The 26,376-nt window shown below is 37.9% G+C and overlaps 1 protein-coding gene across 1 annotated transcript in view; it reads left to right on the forward strand.

Moving 5' to 3' along the window:
• The window catches only part of LOC115210368 (rap guanine nucleotide exchange factor 4), an 853,913-nt gene that overhangs the window by 358,121 nt on the left and 469,416 nt on the right, over positions 1-26,376 (forward strand). Inside the window, exon 4 of the mRNA XM_036502201.1 lies at positions 10,709-10,855. Within this exon, the coding sequence (XP_036358094.1) occupies positions 10,709-10,855 (147 nt within the window). The remainder of the gene's footprint in view (positions 1-10,708; positions 10,856-26,376) is intronic.

Raw genomic sequence — 26,376 nt, forward strand, 5'->3', positions numbered from 1 at the left:
CACACGCACTGTCAAATCTGCATCCTCGGTTTCTGTGATAGCTACTCACCTCCAGATATCCCAATCACCCATCCCTACCACTTGCCTTTCTATCATACATCTGGCACACATCTTTTTTATCAAACATAGCTTTATCAATAATAAATCTCTGAACGAGATGTAAACAGTAACTGCTCGACAACGTAAAGTATACTAGCCATCTCAATATGGCTAACCACTAAGGGTGGGTGTTACTGTTTCTTTTAGCCCCAGGAGATCATCGTCTCCAGCTGGCTTTAGGCACACTTTCTGTGCGCTTATGGTATTTGCAAAGAGAGGTCATCCCTCTCACCCACCCTTAGTGGTTAGCCATATTGAGATGGCTAGTATACTTTACATAGCTTTATCACTTATCCATCAATCATTCATATAATTGCCACCCATATCTCTATCACCCAATACCTTTATTGCCTGTACCTCTAACACTTATGACTCTATTCCTCATACCTCAATGCTGGTAAAGCTAAAGATAGATGTGGATATCCTGTTTGTTGTGTAGTAACTAAGGATGCTACTGAACCTATCTGACCCTTTCGTTAACAGTCCAACTCTTTTATCATTCTAATCTTCCTTGCTCTCTTGTCCTTCTCAAACTATGTGCTTAAGTATATATGTCTTACATGCTTCCTACCTCTTTGCTGGCCATTTAGTAGTATCTATTATTCATCCTTACTATTTATCTGCCTCCTTATTATCACTAGAGTAGGTATCACAATACACTCTATAAAGTCCCTTTTTTTTTAGTTATCTCTATAGGTTTTCTGTAGAAATTAGAGCCAGCACTAAATGTTATGATATTTCATCTAGGAATATGTCTATGTAAACAATGTGATTGAAGATGGAAAAATAGGTATTGGGTATGTATGCATGTTCAGGAGTTATTGTTCCTGCTTCTGCACTACATCCTACCCATTAACCACCCATGAACACATTGCCTAAAATAGCCACTAAATTTAGCAGTGTAACACTATTGGATAGACCAATTTACATATTAAGCACAATCCTGGCAACTGGTAAATACATATTAATTGCTGGTAAGGACACTGTATATCATTATGCAAATATAGTATACTCCTAAATATATTAAAGATTTATAAGGACATAACAAAATATGGTGTCCCCGCTAGCAATTAAATCTATAAAGTGGTTGGCGTTAGGAAGATCATCCAACCAATAAACCACACCAACAGTGAAATCTACAGGTGAGATATAATCTTTCATCCCATCTAGAAGTACAATCATAGCCATCCAGCCCTTGCCAGCATGGAAAGAAAGCATAAACTGATGACATTGGTAGAATTAGTGGTGACAATGATGATGACATAAGCAATATTCTCGTGTGGATCTTGCTTCAACATTATAAAGGTGAATCAACATCTAACCAGGGTTGATTTCTTGACTGTGAAGAGTAAAGCTAGTTTTTATGATGTAGTTTGAAGTTAGAAATAATTTGTTTTGGCCATGTGATATGTGTGTGTGTGTGTGTGTGTGTGTGTGTGTGTGTGTATGTGTGTGTGTGTGTGTGTGTGCGTGTGTGTGTGTGTGTGTGTGTGTAAGAGTCCATAAGTCAGGGAAAAATGCACTCGTATATCTGTCAGTAGAGTGTGTGTATTGATCAAATTGTACAGTATTATATATTCATTACAACTGATCTTACGAATCAGTTTTGCACTAGGGGTTCAACGGAGTGTTAGGTAACAGTCTGATTATGTAACTCATCAGAGGTAACTGGCTACCTCTGATGAGCAGAGGGTTACATAACTAAACTGTTAGCTAATGCTCCATTGAACCCCTCATGCAAAACTGATTAGTAAGATCAACCATAATGGATATATAATACTGTACACTTTAATTAGTATGTATGTATGTATTAGACATGCATACATACAAAGGGAAAAAACGCCACTCAATATGTACATCTAAATACAAATGTAGAATTAAAACAACCTGAAAAGAGATTACCCAGGCTGTAAGCAACTTTAAATTTAATTTTAACAAAACTTTGTCAAAACTTTTAAAGAATATTATTGTCTATTTTGAAAAATAAGTTCAAATATCAGGGAACAGACAAAATAAGCAGGGCTAACCGTATAAGGCTCCTGTGAATAAACTGTGGCTACAATCACTATATACAATAGACCTATGATCTTAACAAAGATTTATATGAAGCATATATACAATCTGAGCCCTAAAAATTTGGTTTTATGCAAAGGCAAAACAAATTGTGGAACTGATCTGTATGGAAAACAAATGATGAGTTCAACAAACAAGTTGTATGATTAAAAGAATTGGAACAGGACCACTGCCAGCATGTCCAGCTAAAGCAATATGAAATAGACAGGGAACTACTGAAAACAGTTCTATAGAAAATTTCAAACAGGAAATCCCCAGACCCAGACATCATAACAGGTTTTTGGCTGAAGAATTTCACCATTTATCAGCAAGATCTCAAATGGTTGTATGGAGAAAGTATCAAGGGCATACAAGAACTGCCCACATGGTTATAAACTGCAACTACTTGTCATCCCCAAAAATAGCCAAACCACCCTAGCTAAAAATTACCGCCCAATATCCTGCCAGAACATCTTGTACAAGCTATACACTGGGTGCTTCAGTCTGTTCTTGCATGATTATTGTGCTACCAACAACATTATTGCACATGGGCAAGCTAGGGGAAACAAGGTGTAGGGCTGTATACAGCAGCTAGTAATTAACAAAATGACCTGGGAAAAAACAGTCAAAAATTGAAGGAATTTAACTGTGGTGTGGCTTGACTACTAGAAGGCTCTTGATAGTATACCACATGGATGGATCATCAAAGTTTTACAGTTAGCCAAAGCCCCACAGCCATCCTATGATTAAACTCACTATCATACCTGGTCATAATGACCAGAGAAATGGATCCAGAAGCATCTCCCGTCATTTCTTTGTCAAAGACCTGAAACTGTACGGGTCAAATATCAACTGTTTAAAAAAGCGATTAGACCTTATAACTCAACACTGGAATGAAATTTGGTGAGTTCAAATGTACATTTTTAACAATAAAATGTTTTCTTTTTCATTTCTAAGTTTCTTCTGTAAGGATGATGGCTGTGGTCTCAAATCTGTACTTATGTCATATGAAACGTGTATTGTGACACTGAAACATCTGCAGCAGAGGAAAGAGGCTGGTAACTATCTTGGCCAAATTTGTGATCCTGAAATCAACATGATTGTGATGACAAATGAATTTGAGGAGAGGTATGAAATAAGAGCTGATACAGATCTCTCTCCAAAGAGCATTGGCAAAATTTACTTATCAAAAGAACAAAGTAAAAGGATGGACCAGTTTACTGAGAAGATAGTAACTGAGTACTTGACATGATAAACACAAACCATCAAAGGGATCGATCATGTCAAAAGCTTAGCAAGGAGTACAAAAGTAGATGTGATTGAGGAAGGGGACAATGCATTCTGTTAGTAAGTTGATAGCTGGGATGGAGGTGTATAGGGAAACAATATCCAGGCTAAAAGGGAAGTTACTTTTTGTAAGTATGAATGAGTTGAAATCTCTCAGTTGGTTGATTGCATCACTGGAGCTTTCAACATTTCCTGAGAAGGTTTGAAGAAGTGGATTGAGAATATTAGACAGATGCAAAAAGATTTTAAAGGAATGGTCCCCTAATACTGGTGACAGTTGGTCTAATTTTAAAACTTGGTGCTGGTTCATAGGGGGAGTATGCAGCTTCTTGTGATGAAGTTGCACTTAATCTTGTTTGAGAGTCCAGCTGATGTCCTGATGGAAAATGGCTTTCCAGTCTCTTTCACTAAATCTGGTAATGCCAGGTCATCACCAGACCACCTAACAAAAACCACACTTCTAAGAATAACATGTGGTTTCTGAAATTGCCACATTTTAGCATACAAACAAGTGCTGTTATCTGACATGTGATTTGTAGGGAGGGATTGAATATACAGCTAGCACACTCTGGTCCTTCCTTCAAAAGGGTCCTAACTAAAACAGGGCAAGACAAAACAATGTCTTATGTACATTGCCTCTCTGCCTGATCAGAGATGAAAATGTATGTCTGCAGCCCTACATAGTGTATAAAACCACATGTAGCAAATGTAATGAATTCTATATCAGAAGTACCATCAAACAAGTTCACAAACAGGTTAAAGAACATCTCTATCTTACTACTTATTCCATCAAAAAACACCTAAGACATCCAAATATGTGTGTGTGTGTGTGTATTATATTTATATATATATATATATATATATATTTGGGAAATTATCAGCATTTGGTAGTCCTAGCATTTGTTGAGATATGAGTTTAGTTGTTTCTTGTTTAGAGAAGGCAACATATAAGAATTATTAGTAATGTGATTTAACTATAACCCTTCCACAAATATTGGTGATTTTATCAGAATCTTACATTTCAACAGTTCCATTTTGAGATAAATCATAGTCTTATTTCTGTTTGCATCACATTTTTATTTTTACCTTCACTTACAATCCAATGATTTTTATCAATCCATATTTCTATCAAACCTTGTTTCTAGTCTATCAATGTTTGTTACAATTTGTTTCTAGACATGTGATTGGTTGTGAGTTCACATCATTGGTGAGGCACAACTAGGCCAAAATGTATCCAATATTCTTACTAGTTGCTGCTTAGATGATTTTTGTTTCCCTCTAATATATATTGTGCTTTTAAACACAGCACACCTGTAAGAGATATTTTTCTGAATAAATACTGCAGTAACTCACCTTTCATTGACATATGTACATTGAATATGATACACAGATCGCTATTTAATTTTAATACAGCTTCTATTACAGATAACAGAATTTTATTCAGGCAGATGGCTATTCACAACACAAGTCTTCTGTTTTCCTATATATCAGAGGTGACAAATTTCATCTAAGTGTATCTGTTAAGTATATGCCATTGTTATCAATGGCCTAACTAGGAAGAAACATATCTAACACTCTTCCTACCCTGCTGGGCTAATTTTGGCCTCCCTATGATATATCAGGCTGAGTAAAAAGTAAGCAATGCTTTGAAACATGAAATTCATCACAATATATTTCAACAATGCGGAAATTTTATTCACCAAAGTAAGTACCATTACAATCAGCACATTTTTGCCAATGAGTTACAAGTTTGTTTATTCTGGTACCATAAAAATCTGGAATTCTGGAGCTGATGAATTCTTTGAATGCACTTTCAGCATCGGTTTGATTTTTGAACTCTTTATCTCACAGGAAACCATTAAGGTGCTTGAAAAAGTGGTAGTCGATAGGAGAAAGGTTTGGGGAATAAGCTGGGTGGAGAAGAACTTTGTAACCAAGTTCCCTCAACTTCTGGAGTGTCATTAGTATAATGTGTGGTCAAGTATTGTCATGAAGAATGATTGGCCTTCTCCTGTTGACCAGTCTGGGATAGAGGAGTAGCAGTTTTTCATTCATTTTGGCAATTTCATGGCAATGTATTTCTGCAGTAATGGTTTTTCTGGGTTTTAAGAAGTTATAGTGGATGAGTCCAGCAGTACACTACCAATCAGTCACCATAACCTTCTTTTTGAAGAGCATGGGTTAAGGGAAGGTTTTTGGTGCTTCATTTTGTTCCAACCACTGCAAAGAACATTTTTTATTATTGTACAAATTCCACTTTTCTTCGCAAGTTACAATATGGTTGAGAAATGGATCGGTCTGGTTACAGAGAAGAAGCAACAGACAAATTTCATATCTGTGCATTTTCTGATTTTCATTCAAATCAAGTGGTTCCCATGTGTCGAGCTTTTTTGATTTTCTTGTTGCATGCAAATGGTGAAGGCAGTTTTCTGGCTAACTTAAAATTCTTTTGCCAGTTCTCGAATGGTTTTATGTGGATATTTCTCAATGATAGTCTTTAATTGACCATCATCGATAACAGATGGGCATTCACTATACTCACAGTCTTCAGGTCTCCACTGCAAAATCATTTAAACTATTTTCAAGCTGACCACTCATTGGTCATTTCCTTGCCAAATGCTTCATTGATATCATGAGCTGTTTCAGCTGCTTTTTTTTTTTTTTTTTTTCCTTTTGGAGTTGAATATCAAAATTGCTCGAATATCATGCTTTGACAGTTCCATTTCAGATGATCGTAACAACAATGACTGTAACAATATTAATTTATTGATGTGTTTGGGCAAGTCTATGTTTGTATTATCAGACACTATTTTAAATGTTTAAAAAAATTCAAACTCTGCAAAAAATCCAGTAGAAATTCTTCATGGTTCAAAATGTTGCTTACTTTTTACTCAACCTGCTATACTGCATTTTTATGCACAGCATGTCCATCATCATCATCATCATCATCATTTAACGTCCGCTTTCCATGCTAGCATGGGTTGGACGATTCAACTGGGGTCTGGGGAGCCCGAAAGCTGCACCAGTCCAGTCAGATCTGGCAGTGTTTCTACAGCTGGATGCCCTTCCTAACGCCAACCACTCCGAGAGTGTAGTGGGTGATTTTATGTGCCACCGACACAGGTGCCAGACGAGGCTGGCAAACGGCCACGCTCGGATGGTGTTTTTTTATGTGCCACCGACACAGGTGCCAGACGAGGCTGGCAGACGGCCACGCTCGGATGGTGTTTTTATGTGCCACTGACACAGGTGCCAGATGAGGCTGGCAAACGGCCACGATCGGATGGTGTTTGTTACGTGCCCACAGCACGGAGGCCAGTCGATGCGGTACTGGCTACGGCCACGTTCGGATGGTTTTCTTGTGTGCCACGTGCCACCAGCACTGGTACCACATAGATACAAATTCCATTGATGTTCATCTATTTTGATTTGTTTTGATTTTGATTTTCACTTGCCTCAACAGGTCTTCACAAGTGTCACAAGAAGGAAGGTATGCACAGGTGGACTGACTACGTTCCAGGTAGGGGCCACAGGTTATGGCCTGACTAGTCTTGCCGGGTCTTCGGATGGTGTTTTTATGTGCCACCGACACAGGTGCCAGATGAGGCTGGCGAACGGCCATGATCGGATGGTGTTTGTTACGTGCCCACAGCACGGAGGCCAGTCGGTGCGGTACTGACTACGGCCACGTTCGGATGGATTTCTTGTGTGCCACCGGCACTGGTACCACAAAGATACAATTCCATTAATGTTCATCTATTTTGATTTGTTTTGATTTGATTTGATTTGATTTGATTTGTTTTGATTTCATTTTGATTTTCACTTGCCTCAACAGGCCTTCACAAGTATCACAAGGAGGAAGGTATGCACAGGTGGACTGACTACGTCCCAGGTAGGGGCCATGGGATATGGCCTGACTAGTCTTGCCGGGTCTTCGGATGGTGTTTTTATGTGCCACCGACACAGGTGCTAGATGAGGCTGGCGAACGGCCACGATCGGATGGTGTTTGTTATGTGCCCACAGCACGATGGCCAGTCGATGCGGTACTGACTACGGCCACGTTCGGATGGATTTCTTGTGTGCCACAGGCACTGGTACCACAAAGATACAAATTCCATTGATGTTCATCTATTTTGATTTGATTTGATTTTCACAGGTAGGGCCCACGGGTTATGACCTGACTAGTCTTGCCGGGTCTTCGGATGGTGTTTTTATGTGCCACCATGTTCCCACAGCACGGAGGCCAGTCGATGCGGTACTGGCTACGGCCACGTTCGGATGGTTTTCTTGTGTGCCACAGGCACTGGTACCACAAAGATACAAATTCCATTGATGTTCATCTATTTTGATTGATTTTCACTTGCCTCAGCAGGTCTTCACAAGTGTCACAAGAAGGAAGGTATGCACAGGTGGATCGACTACGTCCAGGTAGGGGCCACGGGATATGGCCTGACTAGTCCTGCCGGGTCCTCTCATGCACAGCACACTTCCATAGGACTCGGTCTTCAGTCATTTCCTTGGTGAGACCTAAAGTTCGAAGGTCGTGCTTCACCACCTCGTCCCAGGTTTTCCTGGGTCTACCTCTTCCACAGGTTCCCTCAACTGCTAGGGTGTAGCACTTTTGCACACAACTATCTTCAGCCATTCTTGTCACATGACCATACCAGTGCAGCCGTCTCTCTTGCACACCACAACTGACACTTCTTAGGTTCAACTTTTCTCTCAAAGTACTTACACTCTGACGATTATGAACACTGACATTACACATCCATCGGAGCATACTGGCTTCATTTCTTGCAAGCTTACGCATATCCTCAGCTGTCATGGCCCATGTTTCACTACCATGTAGCATGGCTGTACGTACACACGCATCATATAGTCTGCCTTTTACTCTTAGCGAGAGGCCTTTTGTCACCAGCAGGGGTAAGAGCTCTCTAAACTTTGCCCAGGCTATTCTTACTCTAGCAGTTACACTTTCAGCACACCCACCCCCGCTACTGACTTGGTCTCCTAGGTAGCGGAAGCTATCAACTACTTCTAGTTGTCTCCCTGGAACGTGGTAGAAGTTGGTCTCTGCACATTTCAGTGTTTATTGCTCCTGAGCATCTGCCACAGACAAAAACTATTTTCTTAGTTAGCCTTCCTTTGACATTGCTGCACCTCTTATGTGTCCATAGCTTACACTTGGTGCACCTTATAGAGTTTCTACCTACACCTTTTTTACAGATCGAGCAGGGCCATCTACCTGAAGTCGTTTGTGATTGGTCCACCTTCCTACTTATTAGGACTTTGGTTTTGGCTAGGTTGATTCTAAGGCCCTCGATTCTGTTAACTCGGATTGCTGGTCCCTCTGTTGGGTCGACATTCGGGAGACTCTCTTTATCCCATTCATTTGCCTCATTCAGCAACCTTTCATAGTGGCATCTCCAAGCCTCTCTCTTTGCATCCTCATTTAGCGCAAGTGAACCGTCATCCTTGCGAACACATTCTCTCCAACCACGTCACGATTCTCTCTCACACACTGTCTTGCAACACGAAATACCTCAAGTCTTCATCTTCACGGCGCAGGACATTGGCAAATTTTTCTTATCTGCCTCCCCTCTGGCTAGATAGACCTGTCTCCTAGCTTCCCTCTGGCAGTCTGATACACTTCCCTGCTACCACCGTTCTTCCAGGCCTTCCAAGCCTGTTTCTTTTGTCTAAAGCCCTATCAACAATATTGTTCCACCACCACGTTATTTTGGGTCTTAAGGGGACTTTGCACCAGCCACAGATCTGGTCAGCGGCTTTCAGCAGGTTGTCCCTCAGAAACGTCAGTTGTCTTCTACCCCATGCGTAGCTATACCCCCTTCCACTTCGTCAAAGGCTTCAAGTAACATATCTCTAAATCTCTGTCCATTCGCAGGGTCTTTTAGCTTCAGACCCTTCTTCTCCATGTTGGTCGTCTTCTAGTCGCCCTCTTAGTCCTGATCCTAAAGTCACTAACTACCAGTCTATGTTGTGGGGTGCATTCTTCGCCTGGGAAGGTTTTGGCATTTATAAGCAGCCATCTTTCCCTTTTTCTGGCAAGGATGTAGTCAATCTGGCTGGTGTGTCTGCCAGAACGGTAGGTGACTAGGTGAGAGGTGGGTTTCCTGAAGTTGGTATTGCAGACCATAAGGTCATTTGCATCGCAGAACTCCAGCAGCCTGGTTCCCTCCTCGTTGCGGGAACCATAACCGTAGCCTCCATGTTCGCCATGGAAGCCCCCAGCATGTCGTCCAACATGCCCATTGAAATCACCAGCCACAAAGAGAAGGTCCCTGTCGTTCGAGGTGGTCTGCAGTAGGGTGTCATAGAAACTGTCTTTCTGTCCATCGGGTAGCCCTGGCTGAGGGGCATAGGCCGATATAATGGTTGCTAATCTATTATGAAGCACTATTCTAATCTTAAGTATTCTGTCACTTACTCTGATTACCTCAATTACTCTATCTACCCATTTCTCAGCGATAAGTATACCCACGCCACCGACCCCGTCAGTGTTCCCTGCCCCAAAAATCTTGTACCTGTGTTCCTTGCCTGTGAGGAACCTAGCAGATCCTCTCTCCTCCACCTTATTTCTTGCATGCAACATACATCAACCCATCTCCGTTCAAGCATCTCAACTATCTCGCCAGATCTACCTTTCAGTGTGCCAACGTTGAGGGTGCCCACCCTGAAGGAGTGGAAGGTATGGACCCGAGAGGTCCAGGGACGGGGAGCAGTGGCGTCATGTACCTGAAAAGAAGAAAGCTCGCATTTGGCAGAATTCATAAGCAAAGCAATGATCTTAAGTTCAACCTGTTACACTACACTATCATGTTTTGCGCCGTATTTTCACCACCTTATATAGAAGGGGGTGGTATTGGCTTAAGGCCTTTAGGTGTTCATGGAAGAAAAATAAAGGAAGACAAGCTGAGATATATATATGTATGTATATATGTGAGTATGTTGGCATGGATGGTTATAAGAGTAAAGACGAAAAAATTAGTCAAAACAGAACAAAAATACATGAATAAAACCAATAAGAAAAGAGTGAATAAGAGATAATATTTTTGGACAAATATAACAGTAATTAACTTCATCTTTATTTTTGATAATCCATGTTTCTTGTTCACTAATTGTTTATTAATATTTTTCTTAGTCAATTCTCTTTACTTGATAAACTTCGGTTTTGACAATCTTTCCTTTCATCCAACTCTTTGACAAGGTTTTCCATGTTTTACCTTCTCTTTTTTTTCTTTCACCCAGGATCTTGTGACACTATGCACTCTTGGTACTGGCACCACATTTGGAGAGTCAGTTCTCACAGACAAACCCAGACATGCCACCGTTGTAACAAGTGATTTTTGTGAATTAATACGTGTTGAACAAAAAGATTTTAAAATATTATGGGAGGTAAGTACTTTTGACTTTCTTATTTTTTCTTTCTTTCTAGATATTGCCTTACTTAACTCAGTCAGAGTGACATTGCATTTCCAGTGCAGAGTCACTCAGGGTACAATTTAAACCAAGAACATAAGGTACAAGACCTGAAATTTTGTGAGACCTGAAATTTTGTGCGACCTGAAATTTTAATTGATTAAATCAAACCCAATACTTAACTGATATTTTATTTTATTGACCTTGAAAGGTGAAAGGCAGAACATTAATATTCACAATAACAACAACAACAACAAAATCAATTATAATAACATTCCCAAAAGTTGGCACAAGGCCAGCAATTTTAGGGCCAGTGATTGAGAGATTGTCGATTGCATCAACTCCAGTTCAACTGATACTTCATTTTATTGACCTCAAAATGTTGAAAAGTAAAGTTGACCTCAGCAGAATATGAACTTAGAATGTAAAGCGTCATAAGAAATGCCACCAAGAAGAATTTTGTCCAAAGCACTAACAGTTCTTCCGGATCACTACATTATTACTGCATTCCTGCATCCATCGCAAATAGATGCAGCTTCTTCTGTTTTTTTTACTTTTTGAAAGTTGTTTTCTCTTTTTCCCATGTTTTTTCTCTCTTTTTGTCTTCAAATCTTCTCCTTCAAACACTCATGTCGAAGTCAACAGGAGCAACCATCATTATTATTATTTGAGTTTTAGTCTTACTAGGGTCAACTTTTCCTTTCAACACCTTAACAACAATCCTTTCTCCTATAGGCACAAGGCCTGAAATTTAGTAGGAGGGGGTTAGTTGATTACATTGACCCAATATTCAACTGGTACTTATTTTATCTACTCCGAAAGGATGGAAGGCAAAGTGAAACTCAGCTGAATTAGAACTAAGAATGTAAAGATCCAGAAGAAATTCCATTAGGAATTTTGTACAATGCACTAATGGTTCTGCCAGATAACCACCTTAATAATAATACTTATAATAATAATAATAATAATAACAATAATAATACTCCTTTCTACTATAGGCACAAGGCCTGAAATTTTGTGGGAGGGGACTAGTTGATTACATCAACCCCAGTGTTTCACTGGTACTTAATTTATCAACCCCAAAAGGATGAAAGGCAAAGTCGACCTTGGCGGAATTTGAACTCAGAATGTAGTGACGGGCAAAATATCATGAAACATTTTACCTGGTGTTCTAACAATTCTGCCAATTCACCACCTCAATAATAATAATTATTATAATAATGATGTTTCAAATTTTGGCACAAGGCCAGCAAGTTCAATGCTCAACTGGTACTGTTTGTTGCTTACATTAATGACGTAGATGCCAACTTAAAGAATACCACAGTGCTGAAATATGCAGATGACATCAAGCTGTACCTTAAGATAAAAAGGACAGATCCTGAATACTGTAGATCTTTCCTGCAATCAGACTTGGACACAATGCAACAATGGATCACAGACTGGCAACTGTATCACCATGCATTTTGGGAGGAAGAACCCAGCATCCATCCACGTACTCTCTCTACAACACTAATATCAAGAAGTCTTCTTGTGAATGTGACCTGGTCATTACTCTCAGCAGTGATTTGCACTGGAGAAAAGCACATCTCTAAAATTTTCTAGAAGGCCAAGAAGGTCTTGGCATCCCTCAGCAAAAGCTTTGTCAGCCACTCTCCAGCTATCTATTTTAGACTGTATATGGCTATGGTGTGGCCACACTTGGAATTTGCATCACCAGTCTAGAATCTTTATCTTACTCAGGACATTGACTTCTTGGAAACTTTTCAGAGATGTGCAACCAAGTGAATACCCTCCATTAGGCATCTACCATACTCTGAATGCCTTGCTTCTTTGGGCATAGGTACATTGAAGCTCCGATATCTGGCAACTGACTTAGTAATCACCCACAAAATTATTAACCATTGTGCCAATAATCACATTGAGCACCTTCTTTAGCTCCATGTGTCTAACACACATGGGCACCCCTACAAAGTCAGAAAACAGCACAACTCCTATGACTTTTAGAAACATTTTTTCACACTCAGAGGTGCTGAAGTATGGAACAAACTACCTGCATCAATTATTAGTTGCCATGACATTGCATCCTTTAAAACCTCCATGCTTCCTGAAATTTGCCAACACTACACTTGATATTCCCCACTCCATACACATGCACACATGTATATCATGGCTCCATACACTGTTCACTTTCCTGACTTTTGTACATAATTCTATGTACTGTACAGGCACCTTTGATGAGTTGTGGTGCACCTGCACACTATACACAATAATTTCATTATTATAATTTTATTTTATTGACCCTGAAAGGCTGAAAGGTCAATCTTGGCAGAATTTGAACTCAGAACATAAAGTTTGAGAAAATGTCACTAAGTATTTTGCCTGGCGTGCTAACAGTTCTGCCAATAATAATAATGATGATAATAATAAATAATAATAATAATAATAATAATAATAATAATATAATAATAATAATAATAATGATGATGATAATAATAAAAATAAAAACAATAGTATATTTTACCCCAGTGTCACTTTGATGGTATGCACTGCTATCTCTATCGATAATAATGATAATAATAATAATAATATTTTAATGATTTCTTTTAAATTCCACTAACTCATCAAAGGAGGAAGATGTTATAAAAGTTACACTACACATGGGGATTTACATAAAACTGAATGATGAATGAAAGTAGGTTGAGAGAAATTAAGTGAAAAGTGTATGATGTATAGAAAATATGATGAATCCATGGGCTGATCAAGGAACCCCACAGATCCAAGATCTCCCTGAAATCAAAAACAAAAATATTCATCCAATTGCTGTTCTTCACTTTGAAGCTGCATGGCTTAGAGCAGTTCCAGTCACTCTAGTTTTGTCCCGGTCAGCCATCTCTTGACGACTTCACTGGAGTAGAGCACTTCCCTTCTCATTCCCACTCACTTTCTTTTCTCTGTAAAGCTTGGAAAATTCTACAGAAGGTTTTTCTTTTCTTTTTTTTTTCTTGTGGCAGCACAGTGTGTATCTTATATATATTTTTTGTATTGTTTATTTATTTATCCTTTTAGAACAAAGGACTTTATAGTTGGAGGCCACCTTTCCTCCCAATAAACCATTCAAAGCTGAATACGATGTTTGGAGCCGCAGAAATAAATTGGAGCAAGCAGAGTTATGTCCCTTACTTAAGAACCCACTACTCTAGTCTGCTGTGCTTAGTATTTATTTAGCCTGACTTTCTCAAATAGTCCCTCGTCTCTCTCTCTCTCTCTCTCTCTCTCGTTTTTTTTTTTTTTTTTTTTGCTTTTCAAAATGTAAGGAACCAGCAGTCAACCTTTTGGAAGCCTGTAATTAACAATGCTATTGTCATGAAAAAGATATGTTATATAAAATGAATAAATAGCAGACAGACCATAGCGTGTCGGTTGCTAAGGTTGTTCTTTGCTGAAGATCTGGAATTAATCTCTAAATCGACCAGCAGGACTGAATGTATTTGAAATTTATTCATTAAATTCTTCTGAAGTATTTTCACATAACTAAAGTTACTATGGTAGCTGATATGTGGAATACTCCCTTTGAGTATTTCCTGTCAGCCACATAAATGCGACATGTTTGTGAAAATAAAGGTCAATGTATGTAGTTAAATTGAACTCAGAAATGTTAATGGAAGGGATATGATAATTGAATCTATCCCAGCATGTGGTTGGTACTTTTTCTGTTGACCCTTTGCCGGGGATAAAGAACAAAGTGAATCCCAGTGAGATTTGAAGTAGAGTACGACAAGAAACTTATGAAATGTTTAGTCTGGTGCCCAACTCTTTCTGTGCCATTACTATTTTTATCTAATCAATAAAATCAATATCATGATGTATCATTCATTCAACACAGCAGAACATCAACAATAGGAAAAACAATTTCTCCACTGATGAAACACAATAAAATAATATCAATATTATACAGAATATTGAATTCTTACTTTGATTCAAGGCCACAAATACCAGGGTTGGAAATACTCTATTAAAAATGATCTCAGTATTTGAGACATACCTAATTCTGTTGACCCCAAGAACAGATCCAGATTGAGATTTTATTGGCACCTGGGATACAATTATCATGAGATCCTTGAGCTACAAATATCATAAGGCCCCAGCATTATTTTCAATAACTTTTCACTTATACACTACAGACATTTCCAGGTGTTAGAGACCCTTGGGGTGAAGCCTCTAAACCTCATACATCAGTCCTGTACTGTCCAGAAGAATGAAAGGCAAAGTCAGTCTCAGTTTATTTCGAATAGAAAATCCATTACTTTGTTTCGCACATTTTATCTGTCGAATATGTATTTTGATTTTATATTCACCCAGAGAAGTAACAGATTTATAGATATAGATGGTGGGATTTTATGACAGTCATGCATTTCTCAATACTTCTATTTTATGCTTTCTATTTTCTTTTCACTGATTTAGTGAGAGAACAAAGAGTGATGCCTCTTATTGGTTTTAGCATCTCTGAGACTGGGGAAGAAAGTGAGAAAGTTATGTTCAAGACCAGAAACCTGTCCCCAAACGTTTGTAGCAGAGTGCCAGATGGTAGTGAATTTGACAATGGATCAAATTTGCAACTAAAACATAAAAGCAAACCCTCCGATGGGTTTCCACACAGCATCTGCTTACTAAATTCAACTGATAAGGCTTTGGTCAATACAAAGCTATGTTAAACAACATTTGGCCTGTGTGCCACATGGTAAGATGGAACATGAGACCTTACAACTGTAAAGCAGACTCCTGAATGTCACAACTATGCTTGTGTTTGTATAATCGTTTCAAATTTAGAAACAAGACCAAGATTTTCAAGGAGTTGATTACATTGATTACTTGACTGGTGCTTTATCTTATTTACCTTAAAAGGATAAAAAGCAAGGTTGACCTTGGTGAGACAAAGAATACCACATGGAATTTTTTTCCAGTTCTCTATTGATTCTGCCTATCTGCCACTCTTTTGTGTCTATATTAAAAAAATACCAGACTACAATATTGTTTTTATTTTTTTATTTATAAAACTGCTGTTTGTATCAAACATGGAGTTAGAGCCTCAGATTCGTTGAAGAGGACACTGTGTGATATTTATGCCTTGCTTTTCAAAGCAAAGTCAAATGAAAAATTCCTGCCTGTTCTGGTGTAGCTGTTTATTTTTCCAGCAGTCACATACTGGATATTCCACCAGATCAAGTGTGCATGGACTGAGAGGATGTCACTATCTACCTGTGTTGTAGATAATCATAAGTTTAACTGTCTGGAGATGTGTCCACATGTATACAACCCCCATCCTGTAAATATATGCACATACACACATACATCATATGTACATCCATACATGCATTCATAAGTACACACACACACACAAACACACATGGCTGTTTCTTAACAAGTTTGCTTCCCAACTACATGGTTTCAGGTTTACTCCTACTGCATGGCATTTGGGGGCAAGTGTCATCTACTCATCTACTCTAGCCAACCAAAGCTTTGTGAGTGGATTTGGATGACAGAAACTAAAACAAGTCCATCGTATATGTATATATGTATATGTGTGTGTGTGTGTGTGTGTGTGTGTGTGTGTGTGTGTGTGTGTGTGTGTTACTGTCTCCTTTCCTTGACATCACATGATAATTGTGAATGAGTTTCACCATCACACAAACAGTGTCCTTCATATCCTATCATTTGTGAAAACATGTCTGGTCTAGGGGAAATACTTCCTTACCTTGGAAACAGGGGAGGGTTCGCAACAGGAAAGGCATTTAGCCATAGAAAATGTGCTTTAACAAATTCATCCAACCCATACAACTAAGGAAAAGAGAACAGTAAAATGATGATCATCATCTACATCATCATATATATATTCCTTTATTTTCTTTTATAATTTCTTTTACTTGTTTCAGTCTTTGGACTGCTGCCATGCTGGGGCACCACCTTGAAGAATTCTTAGTTGAATGAATCAACTCCAGTACATATTTTTCATTAAGCCTGGTACTTATTCTATTGGTTTCTTTTGCTGAACTGCTAAGTTACAGAGACATAAGCACACCAACACCAGTTATTAAAGTGGTGGTGGGGTACAAATGTAAACACAAAAACACCAGGTGTGGCTGTGTGGTAAGAGGCATGCTTCCCAACCACATGGTTCCATGTTCAGTCTCACAGCATGGCATCTTGGGCAAGTGTCTTCTACTTTAGCCTTAAGCTAACCAAAGCCTTGTGAGTGTATATGGTAGATGGAAACTGAAATAAGCTCGTCATATTTATATAAATATATGTGTGTGTTTGTATCTATGCATGTGTCTTTGTATCTGTGTTTGCTCCCCCACAACCACCATCACCACCACTTGACAATTGGTGTTGGTGTGTTTACATCATCATAGCTTAACAGTTCAGCAAAAGAAACCAATAGAATAAGTTGATTCATTCAACTAAAAATTCAAAACAGTGCCCCAGCATAGCTGCAGTCTATTGACTGAAACATGTAAAATATAAAAAAACGTATGTTTCTGTCAACCAGATCCACTCACAAGACTTTGGTTGACCCAAAACTATATTAGAGGACACTTACCCAAGGTGTGATGCAGTGGGACTGAACCTAGAACCACAGGTTGGGAAGCAAGCTTCTTACCACACAACTGTGCCTGCACCTATGTCCATATTTCCATGCTGGCACAGATTAAACAAAACAACTTGTTGAGGCAGATTTCTTACAACTATATGCTCTTGCTTGTAAACAACCTTTACCAGTTTTCAAAGTAAGGTATTTTTAAGATTCACTCATTGAAAATGGTGAAGCCTCTTAACTTAATGGACTTTTCCTTCTTGGAGTATATAAAGCAGGAATGGGCGACCTTTTTCTAGACCAGGGTCACATGAGATATGGCTTATCATCAGACAGGATCCTGCTACTAAAAAAATTCAAGGTTGTTTTTCATAAGGATTTGGCTATTATTTCTAGAAGGTAGAGAAACCACTTAGAGGCATCCACATTGGTTCGTGAAGAATACAACACGGTACAGTTAATGTTATATATATAACCCCAGGTTAAGGTTGATAATTGGTTTGTTCAAGCAGACCTATTATCAAAAAAAGGTTCTAGCCATGACCATCACATCGTTTTATTCAAACGTAGTGCATCTTGGACTACATTGTTCAATGTCGTCCCAGAAAGTCCCAAAGACTGCAGTTTGTCCATAACTAATATTAGGGATTTTTTTGTTGTTGTTATCAGATAGTGTTACAAGACATGCAGAAATGACATCATCTGAAAAACTCATCCATTTTAGTTAATATTTCTTCTGATTTATCTCCCTTCGATCACGGACTGTATTTCGTTCACACAAGAAATCCTTGATGTGGCTATTGTGACCTGCTAGAAATAACAGCGACATCTTCCGTAAAGTACAGGTTGCAGTCTTAACAAATGAAAGATACATTGAATAATGTAGTCTTAGATACACTACGCTTGAATAAAACGTTGTGATGGTCATGGCTAGAACTTTTTTTGATAATAGCTCTGCTTAAACAATCCTATTATCAAGCTTGACCTGCAGTTATATAACATTAATGATACAGTACTGTATACTCCCCTAACCAATGTGGAAGCCTCTAGGTGGTCTCTCTACCTTCCAGAAAGAATAACCAAATCTTCTTCAAATCACTTCCTACTGTCTTAAAATGAGAAACAAATCCATTGATACTTTCAGGTATGATGGTCAGAGGTGGAGTTACTTAGATGCTTCAACATAACAATTAAGTAAAGTTTTGGAGTCATTTTTGTTTCCGTATTTTATTCATTTATTTAAATATTTTCTGTCATTTAATTAGAACAACAAAATTATGGGACAATTTCTGTTTTATTTGATCAATAGATTGATTGATTGTGATAGTTATTGTTGTTGTTGTTTAACCCAAGCTTATGTCGAATTCAGAAGATCTATGACCATCTTGTCTTTTAATCAGACATTATCTTCTGTGTCCTTAAGACAGTGAACAAGCAGAATCGTTAGCACAGTTGACAAAATGCCTAAACAGCATTTCTTCCAGCTTTACATTCTGAGTTCAAATTCTGCTGAGGTTAACTTTGCCTTTCATCCTTTCAAACTCAATAGAATAAGTAACAGTTGAGCACTGCAGCTGATGTAATCTGTTTACCTCCTTTCCAAAAATTGCAGGCCTTGTGCCTATTGTAGAAAGCACTATCAACTGTGTGTTTCCTCATTCTTAACCAAGTCAGTCCTAACTTTTGACCAAACATAGTGACATAGTGTATCTAGGACTACATTATCTAAAGAGTCCTTCTTTGTTGGAGCTCAACTCCAGCCAAACTATCACCATCCTATCATTTATTTGGACATAATCTATCTAGGACTGCATTATTTTATATATCCTTTTCTTTATTGTTTTTGTTTTCCACAAGACAGTCCTCATCTGGCAGACCTGTGGTCAAAGGCACTGCTGTGACCATCATGTCTTTTATTCAGACACAGTGTATTCAACACTACATTATAAAATGTGTCCTTCTTTTTCAAAACATTAAATGTGAGAGAAAAATTGATTGTTATTTATGGCAATTTAAATGACCAACTAGGAGACCCAATGAATGAGTTTTAAACATACATACAAGCATACAAACATACAAATATACACACATAAATACATACATGCATACATACATACATACATATGTATGTATATGTATATTTGTGCGTGTGTGTGTAGATATATATATATATATAGATAGATAGATAGATAGATAGATAGATAGGTAGGTAGGTAGGAGGTAGGTAGGTAGGTAGGTAGGTAGGTAGATAGATAGATAGATAGATAGATAGATAGATAGATAGATAGATAGATAGATAGATAGATAGATAGATAGATATTTGTGTGTGTGTATATATAATGATGATGATGATGTTTGATTGATTGTCATTTCTGCTATGCAATGTTTATTCTCCCTAGTTGCCATAACAACCTTTTCCTACCTGTTCACCTCTCTCTATCTTCTTTCTATCGATAGACAATATCCACTTTAGAGGGAGATCGGATATATGTAGAGAGGAGGAGTAAATGGGAGCAGTTAGTGTTTGGAATGTGGAATAAATAAAAAAAATTGGCAATATAACAATTCCAGTGAGATTTCATCACCACCATCATGATCATCATCATTACCACCACCACTACCATTATCTCTCCCTCAGTATGATCATCATTTCTGTCAGTTTATATCTACTATCCTATCACCATTGGCTGTTTGATTGTCTCAGTTACACACACGCACTCATACTTGTAATTTGTATATGGCAAATGTACGTATGTATGTATGTATGTATGTATGTATGTATGTATGTATGTATGTATGTATGTATGTATGTATGTATGTGTGTGTGTATATACATGATTATTTGTATATGAATATAATATATACATATATAGATGCCCTTACGTCCTACATATGTATTTGTATCCCATCTGCTAGACAGCTCATGTCTATGGTAGTACAGTTTGGGTTTGGTTCTTGTCCCAGGGGATTTGAGCAGTTTTTCTATGAATATATGCATGAATACACTTGTATATGTATCTATGTGTGTATGTTTGTATGCATGTGTGTATGTATGTTTGTATGCATGTGTGTATGTGTATGAATGTATGTGTGCATATATATATAGCTATATATATATATATATATATATATATATATATATATATATATATATATATGCATACATACATACATGCATATATCTGCACATACATTCATGTGTATTTGTATTTGCAGATATATGCGTATGTTTTTTCCTTTCATACTTACAATGTGACAGGACCTCTTTGAGTTGAGACAGTTCCAGGAATTTGTGAAGATGTGAGTCAGGGCTTACATATGCATTGATGTATGTGTAGAAATGTTTGTATAATGTATTTCTACATCACTTTACTACATGTGTGTGTACGATTACTTTTTATGAACATGTGTTTGTTTATTCCAGGCAGGACATTCAATAGGAAAAATCATAAGAATAAGGGTGGGGGTGCGGGCGTATGTGCGCGCGCGGAAACAGCATCAGCATAAGTTTATATTTGTTTTCCTTGCTGACATAGTATGGCTGATTGTCATTGTCTTATTAAGAGTTACTGCCCTTCGAAGTTGGATGGAGGATTATGTCATACTCACACAATTAAGTGTTGGTTTGTTTTCTTTGGTTGCATGTTTTTCTTGTTCTGGACCATTTTATTAAGTATACTGGATGCATTTTATTATGGCACCAGCACTACAGCAATTGCCTTGTCTCATGTAAAACTAGAGAATGCATGTGTGGGGGGTGGGGGTGTACACAGCTGACTCTCTGGCTGAATATTTATGTTTATGTGTATGCATATACACACAACTTGCATGTAAAAGAAGTTACTTTTATCAGTTATCCACCTTAGATCACAATGATTTCAGCATGTTCCAAAATTATCACTTCCTCCAACAAACACTGAGCAGCTTTGGTACTTCCAAGGAATACCCATGTGCCTTTGCTCTATATTTTAGCTTGATTTTCACCCTCGCTGTTATGTATGCAGCCACACAATAACAGACCAAGTACATCTGTAGCCATGCAGTATCTATTTTAATTTATGATTTACTGTGGATTTGTTCTTCTCTCTTAGCTTTGGTCTTTTGCCTACATTTCTGTTACTTCTTTGTTGTAGCAGTTTCTATGCATCCCTCTCCATTTTGTGAATTACAGCTCTGCTGTCCTTCCCAAGCTCAAAACCCAGCAGTTAGGGCATTGTGGAACTAACCATAAACCTATGGCTTCTAACCTCTCCAAGAAGCACCGTACACTTCTATCCTTGTGCCTCACATGACTCCCACATATTCTAGGTCCTTTGTTTAATGTACCCTTTCCTTATTGCCACAGGCACTGTCAGCTCAATAATTGGCACTGATTTTTATTAAATCAGTCCCTAAGAAAAAAATTAGGGCATTTATTTGTTATTGTAATTTGAATTGGGTATAATAACACTTCTTTCAAATCCACATATATATTCCAGACATTAGCAACATGAGTAAGTCTGAGTTCTGATATTTCTTTATTTATCCTCTAGTGTTGTCTTTTCTCACTTTCATTGCATAAAACAACAGGATATGCTTAGATGTCGATTTTTATTTCATTGGCACTGCTGCATTATTGTTTTAGTGCATCAGCAATGATACTCAAGACTTGGTTATACTAGGTATATTCTACAAGGAATGCCTTGTAAGCTGTTAAAACATTCTCCAGTAATGCATAATGTCCAAACAGATAACAGTCTGTCGCCATTTTAGCTCCATCATTATGCACAATAATAAGGATGGGTGATTTTACTCTGTTGCTTTGTGTTTAGTAACAAGTACCATGAGTGAGGGATAAAGTACTGTGAAAGTCATCCAATCTATGTTAGCATGGAAAAAGTAGATTTAAAGATATAAAGATGTATATACATGATAATGTTTTATGAAAGCACATGACCTTGTGGTTAGGGTGTTGCACTCTCAATTTCTAGATCATGGGTTTGATTCTCAGACCAGGCAGCATGTTGCTCCATTTCCCCTTTCAATCAAGGGGAAAATGTTGTCCTGCTCACCTACCTAGTAGGGTTGTCATTCAAAGGTTAAAACAATGCAAAGTAGGCATTGTGACCAGCAGTGTATAGCATCTGATAGTCAGGTCAACCATATGATCATCACATGATCATGTGATGATATTTTCATTTATTATTATTTAGTTTATTATTATAGTTACCCAAGCCATAATAAATTGGTTGTCTATATGGACTCCTGTATGTTAACAGACTAGTTCTCATAGCCATATCTGTTACAAAGTTAGAAGGAAAATTTCTGACACAGAAGGAAGGAATTGAGAGACTTAGGAGTTAATTTAGCACAGTTTTAGCTAGTAGAAAAGAGAACATCAATAACTGGGAAGTGACAATAATCAGTATGAAGAAAGGGAGTAAGTAGAATGTCTAAACCACGAAACGAATGCTCACAGTTGGTGCACAAAAGATGCAGTGGAATCTCTGAAAGAATAAGAGAAAAAGAGGATTTCATATTTGATAGATACACAGGCATAGTCAGCAGTGAGAGCACCCAACAGATGAAAGCTGTCAACTGCTCAAGAGTGCTGTTAGAAGTAGTTGATAGTATCTGTAACCTCATCAACGGTGGAGGTGGGTGTTATGAAAGATTTCCCTGCCCCATTCTTATTCTGACTACTAGCCAGAATAAGAATGGGGTAGGAAAAGTTCAGGGATATATTAATCCTTTTCACAATAATGGGCAGACTGTATGATGCTTGTGTATAACATGTAATATTGGTTTCAAATTTTAGTAAAAGGCCAGGATGGTCGGTGGGAGTGGGTAAGTCAATTACATTGAGCCCATTGCTCAACTGGTATTTAGTTTTTATATTCTCAAAAGATGAAAGGCAAAGTCAACCACGGCAGAATTTGAACACAGAATGTAAAGAGATACGAAATGCTACTAAGCATTTTGCCTGGCATGCTAACAATTTTGCCAGCTTGCCGCTTTTATAACATATAATATTGCATGAGAGTGAAAGATGGGCATTGTATGTGGTGAAACTGTCATTTAGAGCTGCATTTCCCAAACAGGGTTCCTCAGAATCCTAGTGTCTTGTGAGAAGTCATTAGGGGGCCTGAGTCATTTTTAGATGTAAAGTCTATATTCACAATTTCATTTTACATGCACAGTATATTTGAAATACTACCATTTGTCCCATTGAGGAAAGGAGCTTATGACAGGAATTGTCAGGGAATTTCGTCTAAACAAGGTCTTGGTTAAATCAAAATTTCTTAAACTTCCTTTGTGGCATCTTATGGATTTAAGTTCTGGTAAACCTTTCAAAGATAGTTTTATGGTTAGTTTAATCTTTTTATGAAATCTAACTGTAGGAAAGAGAAAGAAAAGAAACTGAAAAGATATATGATAATTTTTACTAGCAGACATGGAATGTATTTCAATGGTTCAAAAAAAAAAAAAAAAAAGGTTGGAAACACTGTAGGTTGGTTTACAAGTGTTGCTTTCCACAGAATACTATAAACGTAAAACAATCAAGCAAGGTGTAAGGGGAATAACTACTGTTATCTTTAATGTTGAAATTTCATTCCACGCTTGGAAATAACCTGATTCTCATTCAGCCACAAATAATTATATTATCTGCATCCACGAGCCAACGACTAGCCAGGAACAACAGTCAAATCTCCTTCATGAAGCGCGCGCACGCACTCGCACGCATATACACACATACACACACATTGGCAGGTTCTGTGGTATATATACACGACACAAGCATTTCATGTGTACATTATATATACATTTATATACACATACATTGCATATAAAAAAAAAATATATATATATAAATACTTACATATACATATATATATATATTATTTCATACACATATATTCCATACATGCATACATTACTTGCACAACAGTAAATACTTTTCTTTATATTATTTCTAAATGATTCTAAAGATGAAGGAGAGTGCTTATAACCTTTGTGGTTTATTAACCTCATCATCATCATCATCATCATTGTCATTACCACCACAACTACCATCATCATCATCATCATCAACATAACATCCACTTTTCCATGCATGTGTAGATCAGATGGAATTTGTTTTGGCAGATTTTTCTACAGCCAGACTAGATGTCCTTCATGCTATCAGTCCTCACTTATTTTCAAGCAAGGTAACATTTTCCCCCCATGATTGGACTTATTTTCACAGAAGATTGGAAATAAACAACACCACTTATATGATGGTGACACTCATTTACAGCTATGACACAATGTCAAGATGAGTAGACTCAAACACACAAAGAGGCAGGCAGGTAGGCAGAGAGACAGATAGTTATATGATGGGCTTCTTTCAGTTTCCATCTACCAAATACACTCACAAGCTCACATGACTTTGCCCAACACTCTTGCCAATGGTGCCATGCTGTGGGAATGAACCTGAAGCCATATGGCTGGGAAGTAAACAGCTTGCACCCATATGTTAATATTGTTTAACATTTAATGGAGCTATATTCAGTTTGAATATCTGTAGGGTTGTGAGTTTGTAAGAAAGATATGTGAAGTCATGTGGTTAGATGGTTAGGGTATTTGGCTAATGATTATATAGTCATGAGTTCAATATCTGGTAGTGCATTATATCCTTGAGCAAGTCACTTTATTTCACATTGTGCCTCTCTATTCAGCTGGCATGAACGAGAAGTACATATATGTCAAAGGGCCAGCCTTGTCACATTCTGTGTTATGCTGAATCTCCCTGAGAACTACATTAAGGGTACACATGTCTGTGGAGTGCTCAGCCGCTTGCACATTAATTTTACAAACAGGCTGTTCCATTGATTGGACCAACAGGAAACCTCATTGCCATAACTGAAGGAGTGCCAAGTTGTTTTTTTTTAAGAAATATATAGGGTAGGAGACAACAGTTCTAAGGAAGAAGAATTAGTCAAGTGTTTTGTGTTAAGTCTGGATGTTGAGATGTAGTAAGGATGACAAGAAGAGAATATATAAGTATATCACATTGGTTTTGTGTGAAGAGGGTGTATTAACTAGCTAGTTCAGAGAAACAGAAGTCATTGCAGTAGTGGTAGAAGTTACAACAAGAGGAGCCTGTGTATTTGTGAAGCTGTGATCGAAGAGTGTTGGAGTGACATAGCATTGGCAATCATTTCAATGGTCTTTAGTATGGCATGGTCTAAGTTATTTATTCTTGTGACAAACAGTAACACCATCCAATAGATGAAACCTGTACAAACAGTAACACTGTTCTACAGATATGACCAACACAACCATTAAAACTATCATATAAACTGCTTTTCTTTCTCTCTTTGTTTCATCCTATATACTCTGCATGTACTTCTAGCTATTGTTACCATCTTTGTTTGTAGGCTCGAGGGGGCTGGTATCATATGAAAACCACCTGTGCCAGTGCCGCATATAAGCACCTGTGCCAGTGCTGCATAGAAGCATCCAAGACATTGTGTAAAGTGGTTGGCATTAGGACGCACATCCAGTCATAGAAACCATGCTAAAACAGACATAGAGCCCAGGGATCTTTTCAGCTGGGCAGCTCCGGTCAAACCATCTAACCAATGCCAGCATGGAAAATGAATGTTAAATGATGATGACAATGATTAGACAAGCTAGCAGAAGCGTTAGCATGCTAGGAAAGATGCTTAGTGGCATGTCATCTGTCTTTATGTTCTGAGTTCAAATTCTGCTGGGATCAACTTTGCTTTTCACTTTTTGGGGATCAATAAAGTAAGTACCATATGAGCGCTGGGGTTGATGTAATCGACTTACCTCCTGCCCCCAAAATTGTTGGCCTTGTGTCAGAATTTGAAATCATGAACTCCCTACTACAGACACATAAAGCAAGTTAGAACCTTTCACA

The sequence above is a fragment of the Octopus sinensis genome, linkage group LG4, assembly GCF_006345805.1.
Source record: "Octopus sinensis linkage group LG4, ASM634580v1, whole genome shotgun sequence".
Lineage (NCBI taxonomy): Eukaryota > Metazoa > Mollusca > Cephalopoda > Octopoda > Octopodidae > Octopus > Octopus sinensis.